The sequence below is a fragment of the Meles meles genome, chromosome 2, assembly GCF_922984935.1.
Source record: "Meles meles chromosome 2, mMelMel3.1 paternal haplotype, whole genome shotgun sequence".
Classification (NCBI taxonomy): domain Eukaryota; kingdom Metazoa; phylum Chordata; class Mammalia; order Carnivora; family Mustelidae; genus Meles; species Meles meles.
The window spans coordinates 168204453-168218370 of NC_060067.1; the positions used below are offsets into that span (position 1 = coordinate 168204453).

Consider the following 13918-nt stretch of genomic DNA (forward strand, 5'->3'; position numbering starts at 1 on the left):
AGGACAAGGAATAGAGAAGGCTATGTGCCATTCAGCCCCTGTGGGGAAGAGTCTTATGGGGCCAGAGGGGAAGTTGATAAGGACCTGATATAGCTCAGCATGCAACAAAAAGCACTAAATCTAATTTTTGTAGGGGACTATTCTAAGCAGGGCTCCAAGCTGCACTCTTAGCTTCAAATTGGATTTTTCTGGGCTGCAAATGTCTTGGACCATAACAATTAATTGAGTTAGTTGGTGCTCTGCCCCAAGGCTACGACAGCTCAGGCTCCTGTGCAGGTGGGCGAACACAGCTCAGGGTAGCTCCTCCCCAGCTCTTCTTCACCACATAGGAGAGAATATGAAAAGCAAACCAGCCTTCAGTAACTGGTGAATTGTTGACTTTGAGTTTAATTACAATTATCATGACAATTCCTAGTCGGCAACACTGTTTCCTCTACACACAGAAAGGCATTGAGAGGCTAGTAAAACCCAGTGAAACTCACTGGACTGATTCTATATAGCCCCTTATGCAGGCAAGGCTGCAGTTGAAAGCTCTCAGGAAAGAAGGTCAGGATCCTGAGAGAGCTTTGTCTCCCACACTCCTTTACAACTTTCCTCAATGCTATCTGCATCTCTAAGTCTGGCTTCAAAAGCTCTCACACCACCTGGAGAGCTTGTTAAAACTCTAAGTGTTGGGGGCGCCTGGGTGGCTCAGTGCGTTAAAGCCTCTGCCTTCAGCTCAGGTCATGATCTCAGGGTCCTGAGATCAAGGCCCACATGAGGCTCTCTGCTCAGCGGCGAGCCTGCTTCCCCCTCTCTCTGCCTGCCTCTCTGCCTACTTGTGATCTCTGTCTGTCAAATAAATAAATAAAGTCTTAAAAAAGCAAACAAACAAACAAAAAAAACCTCTGATTGTTGGGCACCACCCAGAAATTCAATAGAATCAAATTTGCATTTTCTTAAGTTTCCTGGTGATGCTGATACAGTATCAGGGACCACACTGAAAAATATTACACTAAATGCAGACCACCTGTCAAAGTTGTTTGGAGGAGACAGCACTTTTGAGGGTGATTGGTAGTCTGCGACTGAGTACTTCCTAAGTGACGCATTTTGTGACCAGTACTCTCCCTGTGGGGAGGAAACAGGCTGACCTGGGTTTGACTCCTGACCACTTACTAGTTGTGACCTTGGGTGAGTTATTTAACCTCTTCGAACACCACCTTTTTTCATTTGAGTAAATGGAGACGCTTTCAGAGTTGTTTTCAGGATTAAATACATCTATGTATTCTAAAGGGATTAACACAGGGGCACCTGGTGGCTCAGTTAGTTGAGTATCCAACTCTTGATTTCAGCTCAGGCCATGATGTCAGGGTCTTGAAATCAAGCCCTGTGTGGGCCTCTGTGCTCAGCATGGAGTCTCTTTGTCCCTTCCCTCTTCTCCTTCCCCCACCTCTCTCTCCTTCTCTCACAAATAAATAAATAAAATCTTTGAAAATAAATAGGTAAAGGGATGAGCACAATTGGTTGGAATACAGGATAGATATACTATGTAAATAAAAATAACTATTTTCACCATTGTTTTTGTTGAAATTATTTTGCCAGTCACAGCTATGTGTAATTCCCTGCTCCTTGGAAGATATGCTGTGAAAAATATATGTTTGTCTATAAACATATAGTTTGGAATATATTTTGCAAAAAAATGCTACTGAAATGCAAGCTATACCCAGTCTTAAAGAGCAAGTCACATTGGTTGAGGAAATTTTATTTAGGAAATTCCATATCATTTAAAACAACAGTAAGAAGATATATCTAGGAGGATATTAAGCTTCCTAGAGGTGCCTATCTCCAGATCTCTGGTAAACAGTGGAATAGTTATGGTTCTAAATTTTTAAAAGCAATTAAACATAAACAAATGGGTACAGTTGGAAACATTGTAGCCCTGTGCAAATAGACAAATACACTAAGATACGCTTCACTTCCACCCCATGAAAGAGAATATTAAAATCAAACAAGCTATCAACCAGTAATTGGTGAATTGTTGACTTTAGGTTCAATTGTAATCATCATGACAGTTTCTATTAGGCACCGCTGTTTCCTGTAGGTACAGAAAGGCATAGAGAGGCTGGTGAGACCTGAAAAAACTCTCACTGCTCATTTTGTGCAGTACCTTATGTCAAAGACATCTGTGCTGTCATGCTTTGGTGTGGATAGTGGAAACATATGAAGTTGGAAGGTGAAGGCCTGGGTTCAAGTCATGACACTATTACTAACGGGTTAGGACAATAACAGTTAAGGCTGATGCTCAGAGGACACTTACTCTGTGCCAGACACTATGCAAAATGGTTGGCACACAGTATCTCATTCAAGGCTCATAAGCAGCCTATCTGGTAGGAATTATTATTATCCCCACCATATTTCATAAATTTCTTAATCTGATCCAATTTCCTATCTCCCCCTCCAAAAATTCCTGGAGCTTTTAGAACCTCCTGTCATTGACAAGTGTCCCATGTCTTCAAACTCTTCTCTAAACATTTTCATCATCTTCTTGCCCTGAGAGCTGAATGTTTCCTGAGAGCACTGTTTCCCAGCTTTCTTGATGGAAATCCATGTTCCTCTAGACTTCACTCACCTTTGTTACTTCTGAATCATTTCTCCTTCTTATTCCTTTTTAAAGATTATATTTGTTTATTTGAGAGAGAGAGAGGAGAGAGAGAGAGAGAGAGAGGAGAGAGAGCACGAACAGGAGGAGGGGCAGAGGGAGAGGGAGAAGCAGACTCCCCTCTGAGCAAGGGACCCTGACTAGGGGCTCGATCCAAGGATGCTGGGATCATGACTTAAGCCAAAGACAGACACTTAACTGACAGCCACTCAGGCACCCCAGAATTATTCCTTCTTTATTCTCCTTCAAAGACTCCCAACTCCCTTGAAGGTCATGTCATGATACCCCCCTCCACCTCTCTTCACTGCAATCACCTGTAGCCCCCTTAGGTACCCCTTTTCGTTTGTTAAAGTTGTCAACACCTGGCTCATATTCTTTTCTCCTTTATTCCTTCCATCATTCTTTTTTTTTCTTCCAAGATTTCATTTATTTATTTGACAGAAAGAGACACAATGAGAGAGGGAAAATAAGTAGGGGGAGTAGGAGAGGGAGAAGCAGGCTTCCCACTGAGCAAGGACCCCTGAAGAGGGGCTTAATCTCAGGACCCTAAGGGAGATGCTTAACAACTCAGCCACCCAGGCTCCCACCTTTCACAATTCTTGATGGCTTCAATATCCAGGTAGATAATTCTACCAGCATCTTGGTCTATTCTTTAATCTACTTTCTTGCAATAATCTTTTGCAATGATCTTTTTCTCCATTCCACCTTAACCAATCAAACCTTTTTGACCTTGACATTAATTTTATCATCTCTGAAATTTAATTTCAGATAATTCAGTCCAGTTATCAATTCACATATTCCCTACTCAGGTATTCTAATATCCCATATCAACAATTTTGGCCACATGGAGATCATCAATCCATTGGCCTCAAGTCATTTTCTATTTTCTATCACTTCTCATGTCCTCACTTTTTATTTATTCAGCTTGAATTACATCATGATGTTACTCCTTTGAAAGTATTAATTCCTTTGCCCTGCTTTCCTTCTGGGGTTGTCAGCTGACACAGCACTGATTCTGGTTAAGCCACTTTGCCTACTCCTTGCCTATGCATGAGTGGCACATTGGGGCTGTGGGAAAACACACAGCAAGACTATTGGTCTCACCTTACATTTATGGCTAAAAAAATAAAGTAGGTTTTCACATTGCCCAACAATCTTTCTCTAGATCCCCAGTTATGTACTCCTTCCCACTTTCTGAAATGACTATTTTAATACTTATCCATTCAAACCTCTTCCACACCCTCAACCTTTCATCATTCTTAGCTCCTAGTCATTGAGAAATCAGAAGCAATGAGATGGGAACTCACATGTTCTCATCACTAAGTATACTAATTTTCCTGCATTTGTATGCATATTCACTGCCTTCTTTTTGTGGTCGAAGCATCCTAACTCCTTCAGAGGCCAAACTACTACTACCACCACTACCACCATTACTTCTCCTCCTTTTCTTCTCCCTCCTCCTCTTCCCCCTCCTCCTCCACCACTTATTCCTCTTGTTGTTGTTGTTGTGCTCTCCTCCTCCCCCTCCCTCTCCTTCTTCTTCTCTGACTTCTTCTTCTTCATCTTCATCTTCTTCTCCTCCTCCTTCTCTTCTTCTTCCTCCTCCTCCTTCATTCCATCCCCTCTGAACTATTTCACTAGCTTCTTCTTATCACCCTTGTTATCTCCTCTTCCCTGCTAACTTTTTTTATTTGATTTCTTTTCAGTGTAACAGAATTTATTGTTTATGCATCACACCCAGGACTCCATGCAATAGGTGCCCTCCATAATACCCACCACCTGGCTCCCCCACCCTCCCATCCCCCACCCCTTCAAAACCCTCAGATTGTTTTTCAGAGTCCGTAGTCTCTCATGGTTCATCTCTCCTTCCAATTTCCCCCAACTCCCTTCTCCTCTCCATCTCCCCATGTCCTCCATGTTCTTTCTTATGCTCCACAAATAAGTGAAACCATATGACAATTGACTCTGCTTGACTTATTTCACTCAGCATAATCTCTTCCAGTCCCGTCCATGTTGATACAAAAGTTGGATATTCATCTTTTCTGATGGAGGCATAATACTCCATAGTGTATATGGACCACATCTTCCTTTTCCACTCATCCATTGAAGGGCATCTTGGTTCTTCCCACAGTTTGGTGACTGTGGCTGTTGCTGCTATGAACAATGGGGTACAGATGGTCCTTCTTTTCACTACATCTGTATCTTTGGGGTAAATACCCAGTAGTGCAATTCCCTGCTAACTTTTAAATGTAGGAGTCCCTGAAAGCTCAGACCTTGGATCACTATTCTTCTCTATCTAATGTTTCAGAGGTTATCCCAGTCTTTCCTATGTTCTTAAGAACCATGTATAAATGAATATTTTGAACTTGAATAAATGAATAAATGAATATTTATATCTGTGCTTAGGATCTTGGAAATCTAATCTTGTACACCAATGCCTTACATCTCCAGTTGTATATCTAATATGTTTCCCCAGGTTCTTCCTCCATCTCCAGTTACCCAACTGAGTAAGACAAAATGAATGATTTTTGATTTCTCTCCTTCTCTCACTCCAACTATGGCCACACCCAACTCAACAGAAAATTCCACTGACTCTACCACCATAATAATATTTTGGTCACTTCTTTCCATCATGACATCCAGGCTGAAACATTGTCACTTTCTCCCTGGGTTCTGCAAATAGTTTTCTGGCTTTTCCTCTTGTCCTGTGAACCCATTCTTCTAACCACAACCAAAAGACTTGAAAAAATGTAAATTAAAATATGTCATTCCCCTCCAAAGTTTCCCATTGCGCTTGGAATAAATTCCAAATTCTAGGCCTACATTTTCTATTACTCTTCCCTTTGCTCACTGTGCTTCAGTCACACAGACCTCCTTTCTATTCCTAAAAGAGACAAATAGTTTCTTTAACATCTCTGTATTTGCATGAGATGTTTTTATTTGCTTACTTGTTTGTTCTGCTTGAAATACTCTGTTTTGGTCATTCAGATCTCAGTTTAAATGTCATCTCCTCAAAAAGGTCTTACCAGCCCCCAAACTGAAGTTAGCTCTATTCCTGGTCACACTTCCATGCCATATAAAATGTTTTTCATACAACTTATTATTTTCAAAATTATCTTTTCTTTCATTTGTTCACTTGTTTATTGTCTGGTTCCCTCCCTTGAAATGTAAATGCCCTAAAAGCTAAGATTTTTTCTAGCTTATTTACACCATCTTATTTACACCATCATGTTCTAATCTTAGATCACCAGACACATAGTAAAATCTCATTAAATGTACTGAATGAATGACTGAATGGATGAATGAATAAGACTCAGGGAGGGTAAAGTGCTTAAAGTCACAGAGATAAAAAGTAGCCAAGCCACAGTTTCAACTCAGAACTGTATGACTTCAAAGACCATGCTTTAGAGCACATGACTCTACCATCAGAGAAAGAAATGTGACCAGTGCTTCAGTTTACAAAATACTTTTAAATATGCTATCCAATTTGCTCCTCAGTGTAAATTGGTATGATAGAATCATAACTTTGTTTTTGCCAGATGTGGATGGTAAAGCTCTGAAATACTTAGTAACTTTTCCAAGATCACCACTAGAGCAATAGAAAGAAAGGTGAAGTACAAAAAGATAAACTCAAAATGGATAAAAGACCTCAATGTGAGACAGGAATCTATCAGAATCCTAGAGGAGAACATCGGCAGTAACCTCTTCGATATCAGCCACAGCAACTTCTTTCAAGATATGTCTCCAAAGGCCAAGGAAACAAAAGCGAAAATGAACTTTTGGGACTTCATCAAGATCAAAAGCTTCTGCACAGCAAAGGAAACAGTCAACAAAACAAAAAGGCAACCGACGGAATGGGAGAAGATATTTGCAAATGACAGTACAGACAAAAGGTTGATAGATCCAGGATCTATAAAGAACTTCTCAAACTCAACACACACAAAACAGATAATCATATCAAAAAATGGGCAGAAGATATGAACAGACACTTTTCCAACAAAGACATACAAATGGCTATCAGACACATGAAAAAATGTTCATCATCACAGCCATCAGGGAGATTCAAATTAAAACCACATTGAGATACCACCTAACACCAGTTAGAATGGCCAAAATTAGCAAGACAGGAAACAACAGGTGTTGGAGAGGATGTGGAGAAAGGGGAACCCTCTTACACTGTTGGTGGGAATGCAAGTTAGTGCAGCCACTTTGGAGAACAGTGTGGAGACTCCTGAAGATATTAAGAATAGAGCTTCCTTATGACCCTGCAATTGCACTGCTGGTTATTTACCCCAAAGATACAGATGTAGTGAAAAGAAGGGCCATCTGTACCCCAATGTTTATTGCAGCAATGGCTACGGTCACCAAACTGTGGAAAGAGCCAAGATGCCCTTCAACAGATGAATGGATAAGGAAGATGTGGCCCATATACACAATGGAGTATTATGCCTCCATCAGAAAGGCTGAATACCCAACCTTTGTAGCAACATGGACGGGACTGGAAGAAATTATGCTGAGTGAAATAAGTCAAGCAGAGAGAGTCAAGTATCATATGGTCTCACTTATTTGTGGAGCATAACAAATAACATGGAGGACATGGGGAGATGGAGAGGAGAGGGAGTTGAGGGAAACTGGAAAGGGAGATGAACCATGAGAGACTATGGACTCTGAAAAACAACCAGAGGGTTTTGAAGGGGCGGGGGGGGGGGTGAGGTTGAGGAACCAGGTGGTGGGTAATAGGGAGGGCACGTACTGCATAGAGCACTGGGTGTGATGCCAAAACAATGAACACTGTTATGCTGTAAATAAACAAATAAATGAATAAAAAAAAAAGAAAATGCAAAATCCCCCCCCCCCCCAAAAAAAAAGAAAGAAAGGTGAATAGCAAGGCAGGAATTTCACTTCCCAGGTAATATGTATTTCTTTTTCTAAGGCTGCTGATATTCTTATGTTGATAATCAGAAGGATTTTTACATATAAATTTCTCATTAGGGCTATTTCTTAGGAAATCTATGTGGGGGAGCTGGAAGGACATTGTATTAAAGCTAAACAAAGCCTGGCTCCTGAGGAAAGTGGAAGTGTAGAGCCTCATGTCAGCTGTTCTGGGTTGGCACAGGGATCTCCAACACACAAAACAAAGTGGTTTGGAATCCTTGAAGGTAACAGAGAAACTTCATTGTCTTGTAGTAAATATAGTATTTTGTAGTAAATTGGGCATATCCTCATCTTAGAATTGTGTCTTTCTACAGGTCTCGCTTTCTTGCCTGCCAGTGTGTCCTACCTCATTGGCACCAACCTCTTTGGTGTGTTGGCCAACAAGATGGGTCGGTATGTAGCCTGGAAATACGTGGAAAGTATAATAGGAATGTAAGATGTGAGAGATTTTTGAGGTTGTCCCTGCACCTAGGATAATGAACAGCTTCTCTAAGGTTGGAAGTTTAGGACAAGCATGCATGGATAAAAGCCACCTACAGAGAGGATAGGAGTAGATAGGTGGTGAGGGGGATATGGATAAAGGATGGCCCTGAGTTGGTTGTGAATATATGATGAATAACCTTTACTTACCAGATGTTTGTTGTCTAGTTGAAGACCTAAAATAACCCCACAGAGAACAGCTATGAAAAAGCTCATTACTTTGGAGGCAGTGGTTGTGAAACTGTGTTCCCTGGAGCCCTAGAGAGTTCTAAAAAGGTACTTCCACCAAATGGAAAGGGTTTGAGGCTAAAAAGTAAGTTTGGATTTTGTTCTACTACAGTGAGAACAGCTTCAATTTTATCTTTGAAGCTCAGCATACAGATTTTAAGATAAGATTAAAAACCCCTGCTATAGGAAATCAGAAAAGGAAAGAAGTTTGGTATTTTTTTGTGCATTTTGTGGTGGGCTTTGAAGACCAGCTAAAATATGAGTAGGTAAGAGGTAGTCTGAATTGGGAAAGAGCATGAATTAAGTTTGAGGGTTACTTTCAAGGGGCAAGTATCTTCTGAGTAAACTGATTCCTCTGCTAGTGGAAGAAAGAATATGTTGCATTGAACCTCCTCTGCTTCTACTATGGAAAAAGATATGGAACCAGGCAAGGGGGAGGTCAGGGAAAGGGTTCACCTGGTTACAAATGGATCATGTAGAGATATCTTCATTTTATCACATCCTAAAGGGTTGATGGAATTAGGAGTGTAGGACTGGCTGGTGTAGTGGAGATAAGATGATAGGTGGAAGGGATTTCTCCCTTTAGCACATTGTATTAAAGCTGTGATGGCTCTTTTCTTCCAGGTGGCTGTGCTCCCTGATTGGGATGATGGTAGTAGGCACCAGCTTGCTTTGTGTAAGTATGATGAAGTCTAGGAGAGAGAGAGAGGCCTCCAGACATTAAAAGACAATTTTCCGAGGGTTATGAAGGGGCGGCAGGAGGCGGGGTGGGTGGGGTGGGGTGGGAGGTTGAGGAACCAGGTGGTGGGTAATAGGGAGGGCACGTACTTCATGGAGCACTGGGTGTGATGCCAAAACAATGAACACTGTTATGCTGTAAATAAAAAAATAAAAATAAATAAATAAATTAAAAAAAGACAATTTTCCTTTGAAAAAAAATAAAAAAACAAAAACAATGAATTCTGTTACACTGAAAAGAAATTTTAAAAAATATTGAAAAAAAAAGAAATGAACAAAGGGTTAACTTGTCAATGACTGTTGGAAAGACTGTTTCTTCATGGGTAAGAATTTAGCTCTGGGAGAAATGCCACCAGTCATCCCATTAAAGGATGTGGGGAAGAAGGGAAAAAGGGCAATGGAGCAGCTGTAGCCAGAGGCCTGAGACCCTATGTATGGACACATGAAACAATTCATGTTGATACCTATTTCTGGAGCCATTAAAGTGGTTCATTTTATGATTTAATTTACTTATCTCAACCTAACAAGACCTCATAAGCCACCAGGGGAACCATCACATGAGTGACAGTTGTTGGTGCCAGAATGTTTGGTAGAAAAAGAAAAAAAAAGAAGAGCTTTCCTAATTTTAAGAGCCCCCTCAAGCTCTCTAAGCCTTCATTTTCTCCTCATAATGGGGATTATACATACACTTGCCTCCTAGAGCTGTAAAGCACTGAGTACAGTGTTCTAGAAAGGCTGGAGGTCTTGATCAGGAGCATGCATTCCACATCATTCCCAGCTTTGCTACTTCCTTCTTGTGTGATTTTGAGCTAGATATGTCACCTCTTTTTGTTTAGTATCCTCATCAGTGTAGAAAGGGATCTGTTAGCCTGTCTTAGGACTGTCAATATAAACTACACCACAGTGGGCCCACAGTAAATCTTAACCCAAGCTATTGATTGAGGAATAATCCGTAAAGTTGTTATTGGCCACTAACATCTAGATGGTATGTTAAACCTCTGAGAGCTAAATATGATGGGGTAGCAGGTTTAGGTAACACGTGTTCAGTGAGGGACCTAAGGAAGCAGTGAAAGAGGAAAGGAAGTCTTTCAGTGGAGGATTGGGAAGGCAAAAGAATGAGTTTTATAAGCTTACTGATGCAACACCCCCAAACATGCCACCCACCCCTCTAGACTATGGGTAACTAGTTGTTGGTATGTTTCCTTTCTCTTCTTTCCCCAGTAACTACCCAATTAGGATTTAATTAATACCTTTGAATGTTGTTAATAGAAAAGAGAGGAAACTCCATTCAGTGAAGAGTGAGGACAGAAGTGTATGTCTGGGAGGGTGGTGAAAGCAAGCTGAGGAAGAATTCTTGCAATAGAAGAGGTCCATTATTATGTAAAATGGAGTCAAATCTGAGATTTAGACTTAATCTTGCCACTTACTAGCTTTTTAACTTTGGATAGGGCATTTAACCCAAATGATGCCAATCTAGCTTTCATATCTTTAAAATAAAGGTAAAGATTCTTCTTCATAAAGAGAAGTGATAATCCAGATAACTAACATATGTGGTACATAGCATATGGCTAATAAATGCATATCATGTGAAAACCCTTTGTTTTGTGGTGACTGATTGGACTCCTGATAAATCCTTCCTCCTTCCCTGCTGCAGGTTCCTCTGGCTCACAATATTTTTGGTCTCATTGGCCCCAATGCAGGGCTTGGCTTTTCCATAGGTAAGAGTACTTTCAAAGGAGCCAAAGGCCCCTGAATTTTGGCTTTGGGCCAGATCAGAGGAGGTATATGGAAAGAGAGAAGGAGCAGGAGGGTGGCTAGCAAAGTTGTGGGCTCCTAACTCCTACCAGGGATAGGCGTTAGTGCTGAGAGGGAGGATAGCAGACAAATGAAATAGACTAAAGGGAGGAGAAGAAAGAATGGTGCCACAAAAAAGGGAAGGGACTGTGGGTAGAGCTGACAGTGTCCTGTTTCCTTTGGCCACAGGCATGGTTGATTCCTCTATGATGCCCATCATGGGACACTTGGTGGACCTGCGTCACACCTCTGTGTATGGGAGTGTCTATGCCATAGCTGATGTGGCTTTCTGTATGGGCTTTGCTATAGGTATGTTGGCAGGGGAGAGGGGAGCACACAGGACTTGGTGTCCCATTTTCTCTTATCTACTGTTTACCAGCTGAGAGTAAAACCAGAGGGCTGATTCTCCTAGGGTTCTGGAAATATTTGACTTTGGGACATCCTCTTGGTCACCCATTGCTCCTTGCATAGTGTTTTCTGTATGATCAAGGACCAATAAACACTTGTGAATTTGATTTATTCCTCACAGGCCCATCCACTGGGGGTGCCATTGTGCATGCCATAGGCTTCCCCTGGCTTATGGTCATTATTGGGGTCATCAACATCATTTATGCTCCTCTCTGCTACTACCTGAGAAGCCCCCCAGCCAAGGAGGAAAATCTTGTAAGAGACTGACTGTTGCTAAAAGAATAATAATTTTTTTAAAAAAATTTTTATTGTGTTATGTTAGTCACCATAAAATACATCATTAGTTTTTGATGTAGTGTTCCAAGATTCATTGTTTATATAGTCTGTGGACCTGAGAAATGAATAATCTTCTGTTTGTTTTTGATCTCCCTTTCTCTCATTGTTTTTCATCCTATGCTGTTTCCTCCATCTTTGGAAGTCTTTTTTGCTTTGTCATATTTTCTGATCCCATTTTCACCTTTATTTTTCCTTTGTGCTCTTCTTTATTTTCCCTTGTTTACTAAACACTTTCCCTCTTATACTGGGTGGTTAAGAAGGGCCCTAAGTAAAGAACAAAACTGAGGAGGTTATAAAGAGTTGGGACCAGAGTCCATCAAAGGCATCCCATACTTCAGTTACCAGAAAAATGTGAGTTAACACATTATCTCCTCAAGTTGGTCAAAATTCCAATGGGATCATTCATTCATGTCTGCCATTGTTCTTACCAGGTCATGATTTAAAGCACAAAACCACGGGGAAGAGAGACATAACTTTTAATTTTAGTTACTAAGGTACTTTATTTTAGTGCAGCATGAGGACCCTAAAGGTTTAGGTGGCTCAATGATGGATGTAGGGGCTGGTCACAGGGATGAAAGAAGACAGGGAGGTCAGATAGGGGATAGTACTGGTTTCGGCTGGCTCTCTACTATAGCTTGTACTACCACTATTAGGATTCAATCAAAAACATAACAGATATTTGTCTTGACCAGGGTGGCTACACTGAGGTGCCTTGGGTGGCCTTGTGCTTGTAAATGAAGCAGAAGAAGAGTCCTACACTTGTTTCTTGAGTATTTCCTGAGCAACACTAGACTTGGATGAGCTAATGAGGGAAGGGAACAGGGAGACTGATGAAAGATGTGCAGTAATTTCTCCTCCTGTGTCTTTCTTCAGGCAATTCTGAGCCAGGACTGTGCCATGGAGACTCGGATATGTGCAACTCAGAAGCCCACTAGGGAATTTCCTCTGGGGGAGGACAGCGATGAGGAGGCTGGCAGTGAAGAGTAGTAGGAGAAGGTGGTCTCTGAACCTTGTCACATGCGGACACATCAGCCTTGGACTTCAGTGACCAAAGTGACCACCTCCTTTCCTGATCACCAGATCACCATGGGCTGCTCAATAGGCTTCATTTCCCTTTCCCCTTGATATCTCCTTTCCTCCCCTCCCATGGGTGCAATTCCTTGGTTCTCTCCTTATCTGTGTAACACATAGTTCTTCCTCTAAGCTTTGTTGCTTCAGGTGCCCATTTTTTATGGGAAAACATAGAAATGCTTTCTCCTCAGCTATTGTGAGGCTGATTAAACTTGAGCTGGTGCATTCTGCAAGGAGTGACTTATTCCACGGGAACAGCAGTGACCACACCATGCCCTTGAAACCAGTAGGATGACTGACAAACCTCATTTCATCTGTTACCTGATTTTCTTTGGCACATTCTGAGCAAACCATAAAACTTTTATCCTATGTTCCTCCATGTGGTCTTTCCTGAGTTTTCTCCATTAAGTTGGGAATGTGTCCTCAATGTTATACTGCTGTCAGATTGCCAACTTAAATTGTTTTCCTGGTTTTTAGAAGCTGAGTGGTTCTTCTGTGGCTAAATCTGTAGCTGTTAAAGTGATTTTGTCCTCAGCAAATGGAGAGCTGGGTTTACATCTTTCCTAAATCTCTTTGACTGTTAGAAATAACAACAGGAGGACAGAAAAAAAATATATATATCTCCAAGATATTATTGGAGGAATTAAAAAGAAACTGCCCTGAAATGTCTTCCCACAATGGATTTCCTAATACAAGGATTATAATGAGGAATTATTCTCACTTCTTTTTTTTAACATCTTAATTTAATTTTATTTTTTTCAATGTTCCAAGATCCATTGTTTATGCACCACACCCAGTGATCCATGAATTATGTGCTCTCTTTAATACCCGCCACAAGGCTCACCCATCCTCCCACCTCCTCCTTTCCAAAACCCTCAGTTTGTTTCTCAGAGTCTACAGTCTCTCATGGTTCATCTCCCTCTCCAATTTATCCCAATTCATTTTTTCTTTCTGTCTCCTAAAATCCTCCATGTTATTCTTTATACTCCACAAGTTAGTGAAACCATATAATAATTGACTCTTTCTGCTTGATTTATTTCACTTAGCACAATCTCCTCCAGTCCGGTACATGTTGATACAAAAGTTGGGGGTATTCATCCTTTCTGATGGCTGTGTAATATTCCATTGTATATATGGACCACATCTTCTTTATTCATTCATCTGTTGAAGGGCATCTCAGCTCTTTCCACAGTTTGATGATTGTGGCCACTGCTGCTATGAACATTGGGGTAGAGATGGCCCTTCTTTTTACTACATCTGTATCTTCAGGGAAAATACCCAGGAGTGCAA

The 13918-nt window shown here is 41.1% G+C and overlaps 1 protein-coding gene across 2 annotated transcripts in view; it reads left to right on the plus strand.

Moving 5' to 3' along the window:
• The window catches only part of SLC18A1 (solute carrier family 18 member A1), a 30564-nt gene extending 17730 nt beyond the window's left edge, over positions 1-12834 (plus strand). For both annotated transcript variants that reach the window (XM_045997715.1, XM_045997714.1), the window contains exons 11-16: positions 7888-7966; positions 8906-8957; positions 10674-10737; positions 11003-11122; positions 11343-11476; positions 12431-12834. In XM_045997715.1, the coding sequence (XP_045853671.1) occupies positions 7888-7966; positions 8906-8957; positions 10674-10737; positions 11003-11122; positions 11343-11476; positions 12431-12544 (563 nt within the window). In that variant the 3' untranslated portion in view covers positions 12545-12834. The remainder of the gene's footprint in view (positions 1-7887; positions 7967-8905; positions 8958-10673; positions 10738-11002; positions 11123-11342; positions 11477-12430) is intronic.
• Positions 12835-13918: the final 1084 nt, after the last annotated feature.